This window comes from Sturnira hondurensis, unplaced genomic scaffold, assembly GCF_014824575.4.
Source record: "Sturnira hondurensis isolate 20B ecotype Veracruz unplaced genomic scaffold, ASM1482457v3 Scaffold0016663, whole genome shotgun sequence".
NCBI classification, from domain to species: domain Eukaryota; kingdom Metazoa; phylum Chordata; class Mammalia; order Chiroptera; family Phyllostomidae; genus Sturnira; species Sturnira hondurensis.
This window is the reverse complement of record NW_028089294.1, coordinates 3,997,385-4,019,924: the sequence shown is the minus strand read 5'-3', so window position 1 is coordinate 4,019,924 and position 22,540 is coordinate 3,997,385. Positions and strand designations below refer to the sequence as shown.

The window sequence follows — 22,540 nt, the reverse complement described above, 5'->3', positions numbered from 1 at the left end:
TTTCAATCCAATTTCCATCTAGCTTTATAATACTTCTCGGCTCAGTGTCTAGAGGGCCTTGGTCGTGAAAGAGTTGCTTACTGTTCCCAAGTCCAGTCAGAGGGATCCTGTCAGAGTTGTGTGGTTGCTGTACTCGTAAGTTCAGTCGAATGAAGCTTCCCTTGACATATGAGCACCATTATCCCTTGTCTGGAAGGGTCAGCCCTTGGATGTTGTAAAACACCCTCTCTCTTCTCCGATTGCCTGTCCTTTTGCTTCTCCATAAAGATGACGTTCGCCGTTTTGAATCATTCTTTCCTCCAAACTCACATTATTTAGAGTTTATACCCCAAATGTGATAATGAGCTTTCATTTATTACTCAAAAGTGTTTCACTTGCGTCAGCGTATTCTTCCTTTTAGAGTCACCACCGCAGAGTGAGATGTGGAGGGGGTGGGGCACTTTTACTCTTATCCTAGGGCAGCAGTCCGAGCGCTGGGCATCTCTCCCAGCACTCGCCACCCTGGCTGCATGTGGCTCTTGAGCACTTGAGATGTGGCTGATCCCACCTGATTATGTTCTGTGAGAATAAAATATGCACCTTCGTGTGAAAAAAAAATGTAAAATTTCTCATTGATTTTTTATACTGATTATGTGTCAGAATGATATTTTTGATATATTATATTAATATATTACTAAAATTAATTTCACTGGTTTCTCCTTGCTTTTCAAAATGTGGCCAGTAAAAAATCAAAGTTATGTATATGGCTCATACTGTATTCCTGTCGGGCGAATACGGACTTGCCTAGTCCTTTGGGAACTGCCCTCATAAGCCACAGGGTGTATGGGGGGCGGTGTGTGTCTGTGTCTGTCTCTATGAATGCGTGTGTCATGCTTTAGATTCTCTGTCCCCACGCAAAGCACTTAGCAGGCTTTCATTAAATGGGTTTTTTATTAACTGACTGAAATGCAGAGTTTTCCTCAGTTTTCAGAATAGTAACAGTTGTCCTCAAGATACAAGTCTTATTTAAATTCATGTATAAATCAGGTTTAAATTCATTTCCTGAATTCAAATCAGATGTTTATATCATGAGTATATATTTGTAAATATGTGTATATCTACCACCATTATTGGTTCACGAAACTCAGAGTAGGGAGTAGACCATATAATAGGCTCTGAAGCCAGATTTCTGGGCTTCCTTCCCAGGTCTGCCATTTACGAGCTTTGTGACCCTCAGCAAGTCATTTAACCTCTTTGAGACAGTTGCTGTCAATTGTAAAAGGGGATAAAAATAGGATCTATGTCGCAGAGTGGTTGTCAGCTGGTACATGCAAAGCCCAATGTAACGAATGTGCTTTGCATCGCCAGAACAAGTGCTTATGAAGACCCTTATGAAGCCAAGTTCCTACTGCCACTGAAAAGAATGCAAGTGAAAATTCATTCACAGAATTTCAAGGAGATGTATGCAGGCATTGCAATCAGCAGTAGCGAGGGTTTGGGAGGTGGGAGAGAGGAGTGGAGGACCAGACTAGAGTGAAGAGGCAGCACAGTGTTGAAAGTGGTTGTTGTACAGTGGTGGGATCAAGGCTGGGGGTGGGAGGGAGTTTCCTTCTTATTTTCCCTCTTACTAATCTAATTTTACACAATATAATTCTGTTTTATTCATATGTATTTATGCACGTGCATTTCAACAATAAATATATCTAAATATGAAGGTGAATTGTTTCCAATGAAATGAAGCAACATCAATTTCAGGGAAATTTTTTTGGATGGAGGCAGATCTGCCCATCTCCTCTCAAATACTATTTTGTGAGTGACCTCGGAAGGCTGGTCCTACCTATGAAATATCTCAGAACCACACTGAAGGGCTGGGGGCATAAACAATGAGGAAAGCAGTGAAGGGCAAGGCAAGGGAGGGTGATTAGAAAAGCTTAAGATAATGGTGTGTTTGTGTAATTCAAACTTTTATCTTAGTACTTCCTGATCGTTTGAGGTTTTCTCAGCCATTAACTAGGTTTTAAAAATTCTCAATCTGGAGGTTTTGTTTTGAGTTGTAAAGTGATTTAAACCCACAAGGCCTCTCTGTGCCCTGTATCCTTTTTCCTCCTCCGAATCCAGCTGTCATCGTTAGTATATATCAGCTTCCTGCTGGAAAGAAAATGACGGTCTCTGGTGGAGATGGGGGGATGAGGGAGAAAAAGCTGACCCGCCACAAGGACTCCGAGGCTGTTCCAGCCTAGGGCCGGCCCGTGGGACGGGGCGCTTTCATGCTCGCCTTAAACCCATCTTAAAGTATTTGCTCTCAGGTTGGAAATTTTCCATTGAAACAATCTGTTTACTGAAATTCTATCTGAGTCTTGACTAAATATTTACCCTCTTATTCTGAGAGATGGACTTTCTATTTCTCTTTTATGCCCACACCCCTTAAATTTGTTTTTTTCTCATGTATTGAGTTGAACATTTTCTTTTACCAAATATGTAAGCAAACCTCTTACCTGTTTGCACTTTCTGACTTTCTGTTTAAGTTCTCTTGGTGGGTTTATGAGGGTTTTTCCTTTCCTAGTCTCTATTTTGCTGATTTTATGCAATCTGGTTCTTTCATAGATATATAGATAGATAGATCATGTAATGAAATACAGATCTTAAAGAAGATTAGTTAATCCAAAAGTAGTAAAGAAACAACATCATTTCATAGAAATGTTTTAGGTGGAGAGTATTTGTCCATTCTACTGCACATCGTATAAGTGATCTCACAAGGCTATTTCCCTGAAATGTGTATTGGATGCCTATCATACTCTCATTTCCAGGAAACATGTTCAGTATCATCTTCCTTAGAGATCATAATAATAATGACGAACATTTATTGAGCACTTAACTGTATGCCAAGTACTGTGCCAAGCATTTTACATGCATTCATGAAGAAGGTACAAGTGGTCCTTCTTAGACCTGAAGAAACTGGGGCGCAGCGAGGACTGCCTAACCTCACATGTGTGTTAAGACAACGAGCCCAAGCTCACCAGACAGGACACTGTCACCCAGCAGCACCATCGGGGCCACAATCGGGAGAGCCACTCACTGTTTCTGGGAGGGGTGCCCTAGAGCCCTCCTTGTTGATTTGGCTTCTCAGACTTCTGCCCCTCTTGCAAAACCCCCTGGCCTCAGGGAGGGGGTCTCCTTTATGAGGGCTTCCAGAACGCATGCTTTGATGGTGACTTTCTTGCCTGCATTTCTGTCTCCCATCCCGAGGGCATGTGGAGTAATACTAGGCATACCCAAGATTGGAGCAGTTACTAGAAAGAAAGCTCGACCGCTCCGGGCAGCCACCTGCCCTTTTTTCTTTTGAAAGTGGACCTACAGCCACTGCACAAAACAATTCCCAACACTAGGCTGCTGGTGGCTGCGTTTTGTGGTTTCTTTGTTAGTCAGGATGTGTAGTTCGGCCTTATCATTTTGCCAAGTGAATAAACATTTTGTTTTAACTGGAATGTAACTTTTATTATTGTTATTATTTTTCTTCTAAATACCTTAAAAGTGACCAGCTTATGTATGCAGAATTCCTAAATAGTCTAAATGCCAATAGTCTAAATGTGCTTTGTAAATCAGTGTAAGATTAGAAGACAGTCTCATCTATCACTGCCCATGTTTACGTAATGGAAGTTAGGGAATGTAAGCCCTCCCAAAGGCCGGCTGAGAGGCTGGTGATGGTTAAGTGGTGAACTCTGTGAGAAGTACTTAACGGTGCCTTGTATTTGTACTGCCTAGAACACGAATAATATGTGGGACATGAATAAGTATAAGGTCAGTGGTTTTATGACATTAACTTCCTTTACCTAAGTTCCTGGGGAATACAGCCAAATAATTACAGAGAATGAAAACATTGGCAACTTACAAACACCTGCTTTGATTACTTGGTCTAATTAGGTTAAATTTAACCAATCCCATCTGAACAAATTGAAAACAATTCTTATCTGTTCCCTCGGTCATGCACTTTTATCGGTGTTGAATGCAGATGTGTTTAATATGACACAGTTGGTGCTATTCTCTCAGCTCTGGGTGGGAGATAAAAGGGAATTGAGAACATATTTTTAGAGTCTTCTGGGGACTTTATGTTTCTGGGCCTGCAGCTATGAAATTTCAAGGAAAAAAGAACAGGCTTTGTTGTCAATAAATTACGTGCTTTTCTCCAAAACACTGGGACTATCATCTGAACTGTTGCTTTTGCCAATAGTGTCTTTCCCAGGGAGAGTGAGCTCCTGAAATAAGTGGATGATTCCTACCTGCCTTTCGGAAGTCAGAATCATTAGATTGCTAGGTTCATGTGGTGTTTATCCCTCATTAATTCCAAGCCTGGTGCTGAGTATATAGATCCACAATCCTTGGAACTTTGGAGTTTGGAGACCATTTAATCTGAAGGTAGAGTAGAAACTATAGCAGTGAAGTGACTTGCCCAAGGTCGCACAGCTGGTTAGTGAACTAGCCAAGCTTTTCTGGCTCCTTGACTGCTTCCCATTTCTATGACCAAAATGAAGTACCTCCTAATAGTGTGAGTTGGGCTGAGTATCAGGATCTGTAAGGAAATAATGTCACAAAACCCCCTTGCCCACCGCCTTTCCACCCCAGGAGTAGAATACCATTCGAATGAGCGACTGGGGCCTCAGAACATCTGTGATTTCAGGTTTGCTCTGTGTTCCTGTCTGCCCCACCGCAGCCGCCCTCCTCACAGACTGCCCGACAATAGCTGCCCATGCCGTTTAAATTGGTTCAGCAAGCTTATTCTGGACATTTCATATAAATGGAATCACACAACACGTGGCCTTTTGTGTCTGGATTGTTTCACTTACAATGTTTTCAAGGTTTATCCATGTTGCAGAATGAATCAACAGTCTATTATTCTTTATAATGGCTGAAAAATACTCAGTTGTATAGATATACCACGTTTTATGTATCCATTCATCTGTTGATGAACTTTTGAGTTGTTTCCACTTTGTGGCTGTTATGAATAATGCTGCTTGAATCACATGCTCTGGTGGGGATATATGTTTTCAGTTCTCTTGGGTATTTATTTACCTGGCAGTAGAATTGCTAAGCTATATGCCATCTCTAAGTTTAACTTTTCCAGGAGTTGCCAAACTGTTTCCAAAGAGACTGCACCATTTCACATTCCCACCAACAACATGTGAGGTTTCCAATTTCTCCACATTCTCAACAGCATTTATATCGCCCATCTTTTATCTTCTGGTCATCCGCGTGGGTATGAAGTGGTATTTCACTGTGCTTTTGATTGGCATTTCCCCAATGGCTTTTATGGCTGAAGAAGATATAAGGAAGCCTATATCTTTAGAGAAATGTGTGCAGTACTTAGATGCTTTGCCCACTTTTAAATTGGGTTTAAATTTGTCTTTTTCTCAAGTTGTGAGAGTTCCTTATGTATTCTGGATATTAATCCTTTGTCAGGTATACAATTTGCCAATATTTTCTCACATTCTGTAGGTTGTCTTTTTACCTTCTTAATAATGTCCTTTGATGTAAAAATGTTTTTAATTTGGATGAAATCCAAATGAACTATTTTTCTCTTCTGCTGCTTATCCTTTTGATATTATACCTAAGAAACCATTGCCTAATTCACAGTCACAAGATTTGTACCCACGTTTTCTTCCTAAGAGTTTTCTAATTTTATTTCTTAATATTTAGGCTTCAATTTGTTTGTTGTTAATTTTTGCATTGGTGTGAGGTCCAGGCCCAGTCGCACTCGTGCTTTTCCGTGCGCTGTCCATCTGTCCCAGCTCCCCATTCGTTGAAAAGACATCCTTTCCCAGTTGAATTGGCTTGGCACTCCAGTCAAAAAATCAACTGACCATAAGTACATGGACTTAATTCTTAACTCTCAATTCTGTTCCATTGATCTGTATATCTTTCCTTATGCCAGGACCACAGTATTTTAATAATTATTGCTTTGTAGTCATTTTTGAAATCAGGATGTGTGAATCCTACAACTTTGTTCTTCTTTTTTCAAGATTGTTATGGGTGGGTCTTTTGCATTTTCATACAGATGTTAGGGTCAGCTCATCAATCTCTGCAAAAGAAAGAACAAGTGGAAGGAAGGGAGGGTGGGAGGAAGGAAAGGGAGGGAAAGAAGGAAGGAAGAAAGGTAGGAAGGGAGCAAGGGGGGTGAGGGAGGGAGGGAGGAATACCAGCTAGGATTCTGACGGGTATTGTGTTAAATCTGTGGGTTAATTTGAGGAGTACTGTCATCAAAATATTATGTCTTCACATATTCAGATAAGATATTCAAATCAGAATTCTTCTAAGACTTGTTTTTAAGTTTTGTTATGGTGGATCCAATCGAAAAAGGAGCCTTTGGTGAGTGCACATTTAGCTCCACTAACCAAGTGATAACCCTCTGAGGTCTCTCCCTGATGCCCCGTGTGTCACAAGGTTTCTCTGTTGTGGGTAGTGGTCTGGGGCTTGCCTTGTTGGTCTCCTGTCTTGCACTGCCCACATCTAATGTTCAAAAACAATTTCACACACTTTGCCCAGCTTTCTAGTTGTGTATGGCAGAAGGGCAGTCCTGAAAGTTAGACGTTCATAAGCCGAAGCAAAAATCACTTCCCTCACTTTGTTTTGAAACTTCTTAGTTTCTCAACTCTAAAATAAGGATAATACCATCAGAGGACTGGGGTAAAGGTCACATGAAAAAAATTGTGAAAATGCCTTGAAAAGTCATATTATAAGAAAGGAAAAAATCCAACATTGGAAGAAAAGTAGGTATTAGGAGGTAAAATTGATAGCAAGAACAAAGCAATGAGTGTTCATCACATCCAGGATGACATTCCCAGAGGAGGCAGAGCTTCTGCTGGTTCCATGTCAGGTACTCTCACTCTCAGGTTCACCGTCATTGCTCACCTAGCAGCATTTACTTACGGCAACTCCTGCCTCTGTGTTGGGGCCAGACTTTACTTGAAAGAGCATTCCCAGTCCAACCAGATTCTGTAGGATTTGCCAGCTGTAAACTGCACCTTGCAGCATCATTCCTCCAGGTGTCAGTCTGCAGTCCAGTGGTGCCAGTAACCTTTTCAGTAGAGTCTTTCCCCCAGAAGGGTAAACTGAAGCACTGGCAAGGGACTGAGGATAGGGCACAGGTGGCAAACACAAGGCCTGTGGGCTGAATCCAGCCCTCCACCTTGTTTTATCCCGCCCGGCACCTTGTTTCTGCCCAATGGCAGCGCCAAGCTCTCTCTTAACTGTTAGGGAGTAGTTACATTTATACGGTCCTAAAATGACATTCAGCCTTTTGAAGGCAACCTCGAGGCTGATGTGGCCCTAGGTGAAAACGAGTTTGACACCCCTGGAATAGGTAGCCCTGGCTTCTCCCTTACTACAGGTGAGATGACAGAGGTTCTCTAAAGGAATCTTCCCAGCCATCTGTCTCCTCTCGAGTTGATTTCACACTGTATCGATTGCCTGTGGTGGAAGAGAACTTCTGGCCTCCTGTAGGGAAAAGATCAGGGACGTCTAAGGTGTGATGAGAGGTAACTTCTGACCTCCTAGTCATGTTCGTAGGAGCAGTTCACTGACAAAGAACCAGAGCAGCCGTGTCTTTGGGTTGTCATGTGTTTATCTACAAGTATTTCCTGACTTCCTCCCTGTGTTGGGCAGAGGCAGGAAGGGATGGTGGGCAGGAGCAAGAAGTGAAAGCTGTTGGAACCACGTAGTGCTTGGTGAGTTCTCTGAAGGGACTGTGTTTTTATTTGATGGGTTGACAAGATAGACTTCGAATTGTATTTGCAGAAGCAGATAAGAAATTTTGAACTTAAAAAAAAAACATGCCTTTGAGCATATGCAGGGCAGGTGGGGGGGCAAGGAAAGAAGGGGATGTTTTCACAAGGGTGTGTAGTGGGGGGCACAACCATGTAAGTGGGGCATGAGGGGTTCAGAGGCCTAGAAACCAAGGAGGAAACAACCAGTACCAGTTCTGGGTGCTTCTCACGACAAAGTTAGAATCCAGTTCCTTCCAGCAGGTCGTTCTGCATGTTTGTGACTGGAAGGGCCCCTACAGTCAGGATTACAGTTTACTGGGAGGGGCAGAGGATTAGACAGAAGAATGGAATTTCCCTTTGATAAGGAGAAGCCAAGATTTAGTAAATCAGTTGGTTTTTGCTGTTGTTGTTCTAGTTCCTATGGTTTCCTTTTTGCTCCAAATAATTTTTTTCACTGAGAAATTGCATAACAGGGCATTAACGTTCACAGTGCGTACAAATTATCATCTGATTATTTTTAGAACCAGTTTATCAACCGTTTCAGATAAGAACTTTTGTTGGATCTGATTGCAGATCTCTCCAATCAGAGCTACAATTCTCTGAAATAGAAAAGGTTGGCCATTTCACTGTGCATTAAAAGTGAAATCTGCTTTGTATTTTCTCACCCTTTACTTTTTAAAGAAGGGTAGAGATTCTGGGAGGGAGAGAGAGAGGGGATAGAAGAAACTTCAAATAATTACAGCTGCAAACTTTTCTTGACCTAGTGGTATCAGAATTCAGAGCCTTTACGGCATGTGAAAGAGAAAATCATTCATCCATTTGAGGCAAAGAGAACAGCAGGTACAAGGTCAGGCAGGACAAAGAACCTTCTTCGGTGCCTCAATGGCAGGTGACCACCACAGCAGTACAGAGGGTATGGCCACTTACACAGCATCCCCAGTGAGTGACCTATCCCATAGCAGTGAAAACGGTTACATTTTTTCCTGTTCGGTTAGCCTTTTCAGTCCTGAGGGGGGTCCTTCCTCCTTCATGGACACTGGTTGCTGCTGATCAGTAAAACAAGTTGGCTCTCATCACCGGGCTTTTGCTTCTCTCATCGCCATCTCTGCCGGAGCCAAGACGGTGCCCTCACTTTGGGCCTGTGCACTTCTTCCCTCTCGCCCATTTTGTTTCAGCCAGTTCAGCACAGAAACGACCAGGCTCTCTGGTTCGTGACATAACGGAAGGCCAGGAGCTGTGCGATGTTCAGGAGCTCTTTAGTTGAGCACTAGATGAAGGGCTTGTGTTGTGATTACGGGCCCCGGTCGGCGCAAACAAGTACCGTCAAACGCTAGAATGACACACGCTCAGCGTGGCAAGGTGTTTACACTGAGAGAAGCACAAATGATCTCAGATGGTCTGAGGTAATGGTTCTCAAAGTGTGGTCCCTTCATCAGCAATATCAGCATCCCCAGGGAGTCTGTTAGAAATGTGATTTGGGGGACCTGCCCGAGGCCTCCTGAATCAGGAACTCTGGAGGCGAGCCACCTAAGGTTTGAGAACCAGTGGTCTCGGGTGAGAGCACAACCACCCTTCTGGGAGTACGCTCAGTGATTAGAATGCCAGGTGAAACTGCCCTCTCTCCTTTATTTTTTTTTTTTTTTTAAGATTTTATTTATTTATTTATTTATCATTAGAGGGGAAGGAGAGAGGGAGAGAAACATCAATGTATGGTTGCCTTTTGTGCATCCCCTGCTGGGAGTTGGCCTGCAGGGAACCGGCCTGCAACCCAGGCATGTGCCCTGACTGGGAATCGAACCTCGATCCTCTGGTTCGCAGGCCCGCGCTCAATCCACTGAGCTACACCAGCCAGGGCCTGCCCTCTCTCCTTTAATTGTTATTTTCCAGTCTCTCTCTTTGCTGAGTGCTTAGAGTTAAATTAACCTAAATTAAATGCTCTTCTGGTGAAACGCAGCTGTATCTATAATTATGTGGTAATGACATCATCCACTTTTTTTCAGAATACCCTTGTTAAAGCTAGTTAGATTAACATGTATTTTTTAAGATTATGATGATATATTAAAAAGAAATTCTAACAAGCCTATATGAGTAGTGTAGAAAATCGGAGATGAATGACCCACAGATCTGCGCTTTGGGGGCCTGCGCAGCCTCTGGGGAGGGGACAGATTTCCCCAAATGATACAACAGGATTTGTGAAACATGACGCCGTCCCTGCTCAAGGTGTGTGCTCCGTTGAAACCCTGTCTCAGCAGCACCGTACCTCGGCTGGTTAGGCAGGGCAGTTTCGAAGTCCCGTCAGTTTAGCAATCACTGTTCAGCTTGCAGACAAAATACTGACATCTGCAGCTTGACCAGAGTGGGTGGTGCGAACTGGCCTCTGGGCTTCTTCCCGCAAACACTCGCTCGTGGTCCTGAGCCACTTCAGGCGAAGTCCCTTCGTTTTCTTCCCAGGAAATCCCTGTTGTGTGTAGTCATGCCATCCAAACAGGGCAACCTCGGGAACTTTTATCAGCTTCTCCAAAGCTGCAGTGCCCCCGTGCTGGTCCCTGGTGATGTTTTCACAATAAAATCTAGCAAAAGGACACTACAGCCGATTTTTCTTAAAGCCAGAATTCTTTAAAGAATTGTTCTTTATGATGGCACTATGAATTTACAGTCTTCTGGTGTGAGGATGGCCTTTCTTTCATGGAATAATAATAGACGGTAGGATTTTAACATCCTTGCTTTACAAAATAAGACGTTGGCCACTTACTCCAGCCCGTCGCATTGTTTTTGACATTTTATTGGTCCTTGAATGCCTAACTTGGGAATTGTTTCTTCACTGAACCAGAACATAGCGCAGCAGGAGGTATTGTTCTTCCAAGTGAATTCAGTCACTAAACCAATTGTTTGAAGGCTAGAAATAGCTTTGCTGTAGAGAAGAAAAAGAAGCTAATGTCAAAGATGGAATCTAATTGGGTGTTTAGAGTCAGTCACACATACTTGGGTGACTGAAACAGCTGCAAGGATGGGAAAATCTAAACACTTTCCAAATAAGGGGGCTGGGGAAAACCACTTAATAAGAGTTGGCAAAAATCATCTAATTTATGAAAAATAAGATGGCTTCACTGAAGGAGAGACTCTGTTCTTTCATTGGAACACTTGGCTTTCCAGGAAAGATAGGAAGAAACCCAAAGTGATCAAAATGGAAATTGCAAGGAGAACAGTTCTCTTCTAGAGAAGAAGGTTGTTAAGCCTCAGAATAAGGAACCTTGTGAAAGACTAACCAGGTTTTGTGTCCTGTAGATAATGGGCTCTCATAAAAGGAGAAAGAATGCGAACCCTGGGTCAGTCTGAACTTTGAAATGCTGTCGGTAGGGCGGGATGCAGGTGAGGGGATGGAAGGCTGTGCGGCAGTAAAACAGAGGGGCCACTTACCCTTTGCAACAGCTTGGATGGACCGGGACTCCACTAGGCTGGGTGAAATAAGCCAGTCAGAGAAGGACGAACACCACATGATCTCATTTATATGCAGAATCTAATGAACAAAATAACAAGCAAAATACAAGCAAAATAGAAACAGAAGCATAGATAAATGGAACAGACTGGCAGCTGTCGGAGGGAGTGAGGGTGGGGGAACTGGATAGAAGAAGTTTAAAAGATAAGCCATAAAACATACGTGCCAGACCCATGGGCCCGACCAACCATTTGCAGATTGCCTGAGGGAGGGGCTGGCAAAGGGGGGAAAAGCGGGGACAACAGTAATAACATGAACAATAAAAATATACCATAAACAAAATAACAAAAAAAAAAAAAAACAGCGCTTTGCCAGGTTGTGAAATCCCAGTGCAGAAACCCTTTGGAGAATCTGCCTGCTGTGAGATGCAGAGACAGGGACACAGTAGCTGCCGACCGCCACCACACACCAGAGTCACCAGGGTCCCTTTGAAACCAGGCTTGCCCCAGAGATGCGGTCAAGTGTCCCCTGACACAGTGTTTTTCTAAAGCTCTCCAGGTGAATTCCATGTACTTCCCCAGGCTGAGAAAGCGCCGTGCTAGGGAGGAGAGCAACCCGTCTTTTTCAGTCACTGCAGCTGCTTATGTTCAAGTACCGAGGGTTTGTAGTTCCATCCTCCAGTCCCACCTAGAGACCCTCTCACTCTAGCCACTTGGAAGAGGGACCTCTGTGGTCCCCACCTAAATGGGAACTCCCTAAGAGCAGAACCTGGGGTTTTTCTGATTCGCTGCTATACCCTAAACCTAGAACAGAACCTGTACATAGTGAGCCAACAGTGAAGGCCTGCCAGCCAGGGGCCTTTATTGTGCTTATAAATTATTTTGAATTCTTGGTGACTTTCCCTCCTTTGGTGTTTTTATTTGTAAGAGAAAATGGGGCGTCGTGAACTCTCTGGTTCTTCACTAGGAACCATGAGAGTCAGATCTTAAGAGTGTGGTTCTCAGCTGGAGCACATAACAGCATTACCTGTTGGCTTAAAACTACAGGTATCTGCGCCCACCTTGAAACCAACCGAATCAGAATCTAGGAGAGTGGGGTCCAGGCATGTGCGGTTTTAATAACTGCTGGCTAAGAACCATCACCTGAGGGCAGTGGTTTCCAAAGGACCTGGCTCGGCAGCAGTAGCATTCCCTGTGAGCTCGTTAGACCTGCCCATTCACGGACCTCCTACATCACAGACTTGGGGGGTGAGCCCAGGGCGGCAGCCTGGAGCTTGCAGGCCCTCCAGCTAATTCAGATGCGCACGCAGGGTTAAGAAATTCTGCTGCAGGACACCTCTCTGGGCCTCGCTGCACAACTGAGTTCTTTTTCTAAGCAGCGGTTCGGAGAAAGTGCCTCTGTTGCCACATTCATTCATGGAACCTGTTAGTAGCTCTTTATCCCCTCCCTCCTAACCCCCCCTAGAGCACTGGCCCTTTCCTCTCCTAGTCAGGCACCTCCAGGCAGCCTTCAGGGCCCTTCTTAAACCTTGTTCCCTCCTGAAAGCCCTTTTTTACTTCATCCATCAGAAGTGCCCATTGCTTTCATTTTTGTCATTCTTTTGGGTTTAATTTTTTTAACCTACCATTTCTTTGTGAACTTGGGCAAGTAACTTAACCTCTCCATTTCCTCATCTGTGAAATGGGGGTGATAATAGTGCCTGCCTACTTCATTACGGCAGTTTACACATGTCAAAGCACTTAAAGTAATACTCACGAAGTACATTTTTTTTATGTCATTAAGGAATGGGTATATGATGTTCCATAGAATACAGTACATACTCAACACTTGTCAGCTTTTCTCACTAACAATTTTAGGTCACTAAGCATTTTGCAATTTTTGTAGTTGTCTTTATCTCCCATTAGTTTTCAAGCTCTTTGACAACAGGTAATTTTTCTTTCTCAGCTCTGGGTGTCTTGATTTCCTAAAGTACCTAATATGTGCTCAGTAAGTGCTTATGGAATTATACTGATAATTCCATAAGTGCTTACGGGATTTACTGCTGCCCTCCTGCTTGTACTTGGACTTCTGCAGAGTCTAAGTTAAGAGCAGGGGTGGGCCTGCAACCATAGGTGGTTGATGGTCTCCCCAGGGCTCAGATATATCAAAGACTGAGCCCTTACTTTACCTCCTGGGACAAACTTTTTTAATGATTTGATGTGTAATATGAATATTCCATTATTTTAATTGCTGCACTATTGCAAGCCGATGTGATTTTTTAATTTTACATTTTTAACTGTTACTTTAATATTTTACACTTCTATTACATTTATAATAGTTTTCTGATAGCAATGCCTTTTGTCCCCTTAGGGGAAGAATTATGAGTTACCTGAATAGAAGTTACTTCTAGATGTCAGTAGTGTTCACTGAGTCATGAGACATCTGAATTTCAGCAGGGCATTTGGTGAGGTCTGTCCTGATGTCCTTGTAGATAAAAGTCTGTGGACAGATTGGTAAAACTAGGGGGATTCATAACTGGGGAAGGACTAGACCCAGAGAGAGCTAGTTAATGAAGTGGTGAAAGCTTGGAGTGGGGTGGGGGGCAGGGGCAGGGGCAGGCAGAGAGCCAACTATAACACTTGTCAAAGGCCTCTGTCCTCCCCACTGGCCAGTACACACTCTTAATAATTATTTGGTTGCAGGCATTTGTGGTATGTGTGTCAGTTTGAGATTACCCTGTTTGTATGGGATGATGAATGTACTGCCTAAAGAATCTAGGTTCTAAGAGGTATCCATGACTCCTCCCCCAACCTGTCCCCCAGTGCTACCAATTTTATTCCTTCAGTGCTCCTCAAGCGTGTCTTTTTCCTTCCCCTTCCTTCCTCTAGGCTGTCGTCATTTCTCCCTACCTCTCTACCTCTCAATAATAAGAACACTTCAGTGAACATGTTCACCTGACCTTGTTGCTCAAAATAACCCCTCAGTGACATTCCCTAGCCAACAGAAGAATGTCCAAGCTCCTTCACATGGACTAGAAGGTTCTCTGTGTCCTGGCCACAGTGCTTCTCTGGCCTCATCTCCTGCCCTTCCCCACCTTGAATTTCTTGCTATAGTGACATCAGACTGCCAATAGTTCCCCATGTGGTCCATTCTGCCTCATGCCTTTGAACCATTGCTCTGCCTTTGGTAGTTCCAACCCATTCTTCTCCTGTAAGACTTAGATTACCATTTATACCACTATATTAGAACTACCTAGTCATTCATTTCTCAGTCTCAAGCCAGATTATAAACTCCTCAAGGGTAGTGTTCTTTTTTTTTTTTAATGTAACACCCAGTACATAGTAAGCAGGCTCCAAATATTTTTTATCAGAACTGAAAATACAGACTTCCAGCCAAGAGGGACACATAGGTAGATACACTTCGCCTCCTTGCACAACCAAAAGAAGGGCAACAACAAATTTAAAAAGAAAAAACAACCAGAACTGCCAGCAAATCGAACTGCATGGAAGTTTGAAAACCGAGGAGTTAATGAAGAAACATTCATCCAGACTGGTAGGAGGGGCTGAGACGGGCAGCCGGGCAGAGAGGACTCTCGGCAAGGTGAAAGCTGGAGGACCAGGTCGGTGAGGCAGTGGCTGGTGAACTAGGCTGTCCTGTGGATAAACTGGGAGGAACAACTGGAGAGAGAGACCGTGCAATCAAAGGTTCCAGCATGGGCAAAATAAAGTCTCTGGCTGTAAAAACCTTTGAGGGTTGCAAAAGCAGGACAAACTCCCAGCCTCATGGGAGAGATCATTAGAGAGACCCACAGGGTCCTAGAATGTACACAAACCCACCCACCCAGGAATCAGCACCAGAAGGACGTAATTTTCTTGTGGGCAGTGAGAGAAGTGACTGAAAGCCATTCAAGAGCCAAGCCAGTGGCATTGTTCTCTCTCTGACCCCTCCCCCACGTACAGTGCCACAACACATCAACGGGTAGGTTGCCCCATCCTGGTGAATACCTAAGGTTCCGCCCCTTACAACATAACAGGTGTGCCAAGATGAAAAAATTTGGCCCAAATGAAAATAGATGAAGATTCCAACTAAGCAATGAAGAGATAACCAACCTATCAAATGCAGAGTTTAAAACACTGGCAATCAGGATGCTCACAGAAATGGTTGAGTATGGTCACAACATAGAGGAAGAAGTGAATGCTATGCAAAGTGAAATAAAGAAAAATATACAGGGAACCAATAGTGAAGGGAAGGAAACCAGGACTCAAATCAGTGGTTTGGAGCAGAAGGAAGAAATAAACATTCAACTGAAACAGAATGAAGAAACAAGAATTTTTTGCCCTGGCTGGTGTAGCTCAGTGGATTGAGCGCGGGCCTGCGAACCAGATGATCGCGGTTCAATTCCCAGTCAGGGCACATGCTTGGGTTGCAGGCCAGTTTCCAGCAGGGGCCAGTTCCCTGCAGGGGATGCACCAGAAGCAACCATACATTGATGTTTCCTTCCTCTCTCCTTCCCTTCCCCTCTAAAGATAAATAAATAAAATATTGAAAAAGAAACAAGAATTTTTTAAAATGAGGAGTGGCTTAAGAACCTCTGGGACAACTTTAAACTTTCCAACATATGAATCGTAGGGGTGCCAGAAGAAGAAGAGCAAGAAATTGAAAACTTATTTGAAAAAAAATAATGAAGAACTTCCCGAATCTAGCAAAGGAAATAGACTTCCAGGAAGTCTAAGAAGCTCAGGGAGTCCCAAAGAAGTTGGACCCAAGGAAGCATATACCAAGGCACATCATGATTACATTACTCAAGATTAGTGATAAGGAGAGAATCTTAAAAGCAGCAACAGGAAAAGAGATAGTTGCCTACAAAAGAGTTTCCATAGACTGTCAGCTGATTTCTCAAAAGAGACCTTGCAGGAATAAAGGGCTGGAATGAAGCATTCGACGTCGCTGAAAGTCACAGACGTACAACCTAGATTACTCTATCCAGCAAAGCTATCATTTAGATTGGAAGGGCAGATAAAGTGCTTCCCAGATAAGGTCAAGTTAAAGGAGTTCATCATCACCAAGCCCTTATTATATGATGGGACTTAAGAAAAAGAAGATAATCAAAAATATGAACAGTAAAATGACAACAAACTCACAACTATCAGCAACTAAACCTTAAAAAAACAAAAACAAACTAAGCAAACAACTAGAACAGGAACAGAATCATGAGACTGGAGATCACATGAAGGGTTATCAGGGGGAAGGGATGAGGGAAAAGGTACAGGGATTAAGAAGCATAAATAGTAGGTACAAAATAGACAGGCAGAAGTTAAGAATGGTGAGGGAAATGTAGAAGCCAAAGAACTTACATGTATGACCCCTGGACGTGAACTGTGGCAGTTGGGGTGTGGGATGCTGGTGGGAGTGAGGGTGCAGGGCGGAGGGGAATAGAAGGTAGGGAAAAAATGGGACAACTGTAATAGCATAATCAATAAAATATACTTAAAAAACTGAAAATACAAAAAGATCTTAGCATTCTAAAAGGCAGACCATAAAACTAACAGAGAGATAAAATTTAACAAGGATATACTTGGTTTTAAAACAAAGAAGACAAGTCCAGGTTTAACTGTCAAGTACAAGGTGGGATAAAGATGACTCACCAGCACCTGCAGATCCTGCAAGAGAAGAAAGGCTGTGGTTTCAGGTGACTGTGCTCCTCATGAGTCAACAGTGGGATGCAGCTCCGTGACCTAGTGTCAGAGCAGGGAGAGTAACTGTCCTGCTGGCCAGACACTTGGAAAGGTCATGGTCCACATCGTGGGGCCATACCTTAAGAGTAGGTGACACACGTCCAGAGAAAGGCAGTTAGAATAGTGAGTAAGGTGGGCCCCATGAGATGGTGAAGAGTTGAAGGAAGTAGGGTTGTTTCATCTAAAGAAGATAAAGGGGGCATAATAACTGCATTCAAATGTCTGCAGGGGCCACTGGGAGTCTCAGCATGCAGAATCAGGCCAGTATCTACTAACCATGGAGTGGTCTGTCATGTGAGCTCCAGGTCACCCGTAGGGTTTAACCACAAGCCTCTGAGAAGAGGTACTGTGGAGGGGATCAGTGCCCCTGAAGGCAGTTTGAACTGGGATGTCCTTTCATCCTGCTCAGCTTTGAGACGTGGTGATTTAAGAGGTCATAGATATTGAATATTCGGGGTAGACACGAGGAAAACATATTCTGGTAGGGATGCTTTTTGTCCTCCTAGGGGAAAATTATGAGTTACCTAGGTAGAAATTGCTTCTGGACCAGAAGTCTGAATCCCAGTGGGCCAGTCACTCATTATGTGTGAAATGTACTGAGAAAAGGTATCTAACAGTCCCACCTAGTGTAACCACATCCTGCATTTTCCCAAGTCCTTTTGTGGAACTTCCAATGAAATGATTTGGGTTTGTTTGTTTGTTTGTTTGTTTGTTTTTTGCTTTTTAGTTCCGGAGCATCTTGGCCTGTGGGAGGAAGTTGGAAAGATCATCGCAGAGTCTGAGCTAATAAGGGGGTTCCCCTACACCTTCACAGTGCCTGGCCTGCCCCAGTACCTCCAGAGCCTCACCAAGCTGGCCATTGCGGCAGTGTGGGCAGTGGCAGTGCAGGCTGGAGAGCAGGCGACGGATGTTCCCATCTCCTTCTCTCAGCTGCTGGCGTCTTCCTTCCCTGAAGTGCGCCTGCTGACACTGGAAGCCCTGTTGGAAAGGTTTTCAGTGGCAGCCTCTGGATTAGGGAAGAAGAAACTGCCATCTTTGCTGCAGAATATGGGAGGGACGTTCTTAATGTTGGCTATGAAGGAAACTCACCCAGAATGCTCCTGCAAGGTAAAGTCTCCGGTGTACTGACCGCCCCCCCCACCCCCCACACTCGTCGGTGAGCCCACCGGTATGATCAGCTCATGAAGGCAGGATTGGGTTTGGCTTCTCCGGGACTAACAGGAGGGAGATTCAGCATCAGGAGGGCAAGGACTCTTTTTATGGGGCTTGGTGTGGCTTCACGTGTAGATAGATGGGCACTACGAAAAGTGTTTGATGATGATGGTGTTGGTGACAGGAATTAACCAAAGGCAGGTTGAGAGTAAGCCACCGAATGCTCTGGGAAACAGCATTGACGGTTGGCTGTGAACGTGTCAGAGGGTCATCTTTGCGGATGTGGCTGTTTGGGGGCAGATAGGCTCCTAGAAAGCGTAATCAAGAGGGACGCTGACTTCAGAGTGTGGTCCTCTAGACGGATCCCCGATCACCAGGGCCCCTCGGGGATGTCACTGCCCCACCCGGTCTTGGCATCCCAAAGGTACTATAAGAGGGGAGCAAGAAGTCAGTGGGAGCTTTTTGAAAGATAGCTCCCCCCATTTTCATTACAAGTGATTATCATTTAGCTTCTGGAGACTTTTTCTTGAGGTGGTTTTCTTTTTCTTTTTTCTTTTTTCCTTTTTTCATGGATCTGGCTCACACAGATACTGAAAATTCTCCACTGCATGGACCCCAGTGAGTGGCTTCCCCAGACAGAATGCTGTACCCATCTAACCCCGGAGGGGTTCTTGAACTGGACAATGGATGTTGCTTCCAATGAAAGGTTTGCCCCCAGTGCTTGCCGTGCAAACTCGGATCCTCCTGTGGGCCTGTCGGTCAGTTATAGAATGAACTGGAGCACAGTCCTGGCCTAAGGATTCAGGCCCTGTATTTCTTTCCAAATCTCCACTTAGGAGCATGTTCTAAGCTCAAGCAATAGAATAATGTCTGAGTAGCACGTTAATAACCAAAACGTAGTCACTTCTGGAGGTGTTTGTAGTGTTTGTATAGCAGTGAGGTGGAGATTTCTAGCATTCACATCCCCATGGATTACAGACCATTTGCAAAACCATCTCCATACAAAATATATCTGATTTTTATTTTGGGGGTGTTTCTGGCTTACTTTTTCTAGGTCTGAAATTCAAAGTGTCGCTCTGAGACTCGCCTCCAGAGTGATTGTCCACCACATGCAGACAAGTGACGAGGTAAGGCCGATTCTGCCCTGGTTCCGGGGTCTAGGTTTTTGTGTTCCGTTTTCACCTAGAAGGTGTCAGTAGGCAGAATACGTGGCATGTGTGTATAACCTCTACAAAAATATTGTTCATATTGATGTTTCACTTTGGGTAAAAGTTGTAAAGAAATTTTTGAGCACCGCCTTTGGTCTTTCTCCTGTTCTGGGCATGTTTGATTAGAGGCCATAACAATAACACAACCCCCTCCCCACCAACACACACACACACACACACACACAGACCCCTTGTGATTTCTCATTTTTCTAGCTTGACTCTTTATGTAAAGAGGGAGGGAACAAGTCGTTTCCAAGGATGGCAAGTCACTAGGACGACATCCTAGCCACTGAGTATGAAAATGTGTCACTCTGGCTTGACCGTTTCCTCAGAACACAGTCCAGGGAGGGAGTCCCTGGCTCTGCAGGGAGGCCCAGATGTGCCCCACCTGTGTCACGTATCCTTTGGGGCTGAGGTGGAACTGTGTAATCAAAAGACCTTCTGGGGAAGAAGCCTTCAGGCAAATACAGGCACACTGAGGGGTATCTGAGGACAGCGCCACCGCCTCAGAAGGATTACAAGCGGAAGGCAGTCAGGACTCCAGTAAAATCACCTGAGGATCTTGGTTAGACATCACCACACTGTGATGGTGTCAGCGTAACGTTGCGAATTCTGACTCCTAACAGTAACACAGCACCGAGAGAGGTCCTAGAGACACGAAGATGAAGAGTGACTGGAGGGACAGTCTAACGAGAGGAAAGGACGTGACATTAAATGCTGGAGTTAGGATGGGGCTGTGGAAATCCCCAGGAGGGAGCGAGTGTTTGAGGAGCTGAGGGAGACTTCACAGCGGAGATTGGGAAGTTCAGAGAGCTTGGGGGTGGGGAGAAAACCAGAGGGGAGAATCAAGCAGATACACAGTTTCCTACAGTCTGTCATTCAAAGGCAGGCCAGGGGGCCAAAGCCAGGTGGTCACTGGGAGATATAAAAAGCAAAAAAAAAAAAAAAAAAAAGGGAGGGGGGGATGGGAATGATGTTTGTAGGAAGGGAGAGAGTTTGCTTTAAAAATTACAGCCCAGAGGGGAAAAAAACAAGTTCTAAGAAAGTAGTCATAGGGCAGCCTATTGTCTGCCAAAAGACATTGTTCTCATCTAAAGCCATTTTTAACCATTTGTCACATGCATATTAACGACCCTGCGTGGTACTTGAATGAACTGATATTTGATGAATGTTGGGAATTTTCCAGGGACAGAAATACTAACAGAACTACAGAGAAACACATAGAAGAAGTTCCTGGGAAAACCTGGGTTTCTTTGTGCAGTGCATGGGGAATCAGAGTCTTCCTCGAGGTTGGAGTTGCCCATCAGTTTGGTTCCATAGATAATCAGGGAGTGAGGAGTCTCATGTTGAAAACTTAAGAGTCTTAGTTGATAGGGAAATAAAGTACATTTGGAACAATAACTCCCTTTTAGGAAAAGTTTTAAAAAAGTAAAGGTAGAAACAACTCAAATGCCCATCAACTGCTGAATGGGTAAACAAAATATGGCATATCTATGCAGTTGAGTATTATTCAGCCATTAAAAAGTTATGGAGTCCTGATATATCCTCCTGCGTGGATGAACCTTAAAAGAACATGGGAAGTAAAAGAAGCCAGTCACAAAAGACCACATCTTGTATGATTCAGTTTATATGAAATGCCCCAAAGCGGCAAATCCATGGAGACAGTAGATGACCAGTTTAGGGGTAGGGGAGGGGGCAGATGACAGGGTGGAGAATGAAAACCAACTAGTATAAAGGTTTCTCTTCTTGATGATGAAAATATTCCAAAATTGATTGTGGCAATGGTGACACACATGCGTAAATGTATTAAAAACCATTTAATTGTTTATGCACTTTAATGGATGAATTACACAGTATGTGAACTATATCTCAATAAAACTGTTACTATTAAAAAATAGGACTTTGTTTAAGTAATAATGTTAGTTAGGATGCTGCTTTAAATGTTGTAACAGAAACTCATAACTATAGAGGTGTAGACCATGTAGAAGCAGTCCAGAGTGGATAGGGTGGCTTCACAGTGTTGAATTCCCCAGGCCCTCAGCCTTGATGTCCTGCTGTCCTCAACATGGCCCCAGATGGTTGCTGCAGCTCCCGTCATCTTGTCCTATTCAGCCAGCAGGAAGGAGAAACCCAGGAAGTGAAGGTCACACCTATTTCCTAAGGGTTGACCTGAAAGTGCATGGATACCACTATCCCATTGGTCAAAACTTGATCACGTTTCTCCCAAATTCAAGGGAGTCTAGGAAATGCAGCCTTTAGCTGGGTGTCCAGCTAAATCTGTTGCCCGGCCAAAAAATCTGTTGTTCTGTTAGTAAAAACAGAAGAAGTATCTGGTTATTGAAGATAAGTATTATTTGTTGCCACAGTCTTTCTCCGAGTTTTGTTTTTACTGACGCTATTGAATACACCAGTTTTCTGATAACCTGATTTGCATCAGAAAAGACTCAAGGAACTTGATTGCCAGTTAGAATGACTCTGTATTACTGAAGCACAAGTAAGATTTTCTTCCCTGGGCTTGTTATTTCTCCCTAGCTGGGATGGAAAAACAACGGAAAAACCTTTCTTCCCACTGTGGCCAGAGGTAATTTGCAGATGCAGTTTGGGGTATGTAGTTCATCCCTAATTCATGATTGCATCTTCTGAACTGCTGTACATTTTGTGCTTTCAGACTAGGGTCTCTGTTGCCCCCAAACTGAAGCAGTGGGTTCAGTTGGTCATCTCATCTTGTGGAGACCACCTCCCCACAGAGTCCAGGCTGGCAGCTGCTGAAGTCCTCACCAGTGCCACACCATTGTTCCTCACCAACCCCCAGCCCCTTCTCGGTAAGTGCAGTGCACAGGGAATGCCCACCACACCCAGTGTGCTCGAAGTACACACGGATACTGCGGGTAAAAGGGAAGGGAAGGTGAAGATGGCGGTGCGCGCTGTTCCTTTACGTCTTCCGGATGCATTCCCACCCCCACAGTTCCTGCTCTAATCATTCTTCACCAGCAGCCTCTTAAGTGGCCTCTTTCTTTCTGTCTTGTCCCCCAAGCCTTTCTCCTTATGCTACAAGAAGCTTTTGTGATCTTTCTGAAATACAAGTCTCATTTCACTCCACTGCTTAAAGCCTGTACGTGGGTTCCCTTTGCCTTCAGGGTAAAGTCGATAGACCCTGTAACGGGGGTTGTGAGGCTCTTCCTGTTCTGCGCCCTGCCTCCCTTCTCATCGGTCAACACGGGCACTATGAGTCATCAGTAGGGAACGGTTCTAGAAACAAATTGCTGCTTGACTGACTTCTGTTTGTCTTTCGAG

The 22,540-nt window shown here is 44.1% G+C and overlaps 1 protein-coding gene across 5 annotated transcripts in view; it reads left to right on the top strand.

Annotated features, from left to right (window-relative positions):
- Positions 1-22,540, top strand: part of THADA (THADA armadillo repeat containing) — a 293,763-nt gene that overhangs the window by 229,935 nt on the left and 41,288 nt on the right. For 4 of the 5 annotated variants that reach the window (XM_037066489.1, XM_037066490.1, XM_037066492.1 and 1 more), the window contains 4 exons: positions 17,614-17,993; positions 18,626-18,744; positions 19,093-19,165; positions 21,915-22,068. In XM_037066489.1, coding sequence (XP_036922384.1) covers positions 17,614-17,993; positions 18,626-18,744; positions 19,093-19,165; positions 21,915-22,068 — 726 coding nt within the window. Of the gene's footprint in view, positions 1-1,347; positions 1,455-17,613; positions 17,994-18,625; positions 18,745-19,092; positions 19,166-21,914; positions 22,069-22,540 lie in introns of those variants that run through there. The other variant, XM_037066494.1, reaches the window with a different exon arrangement.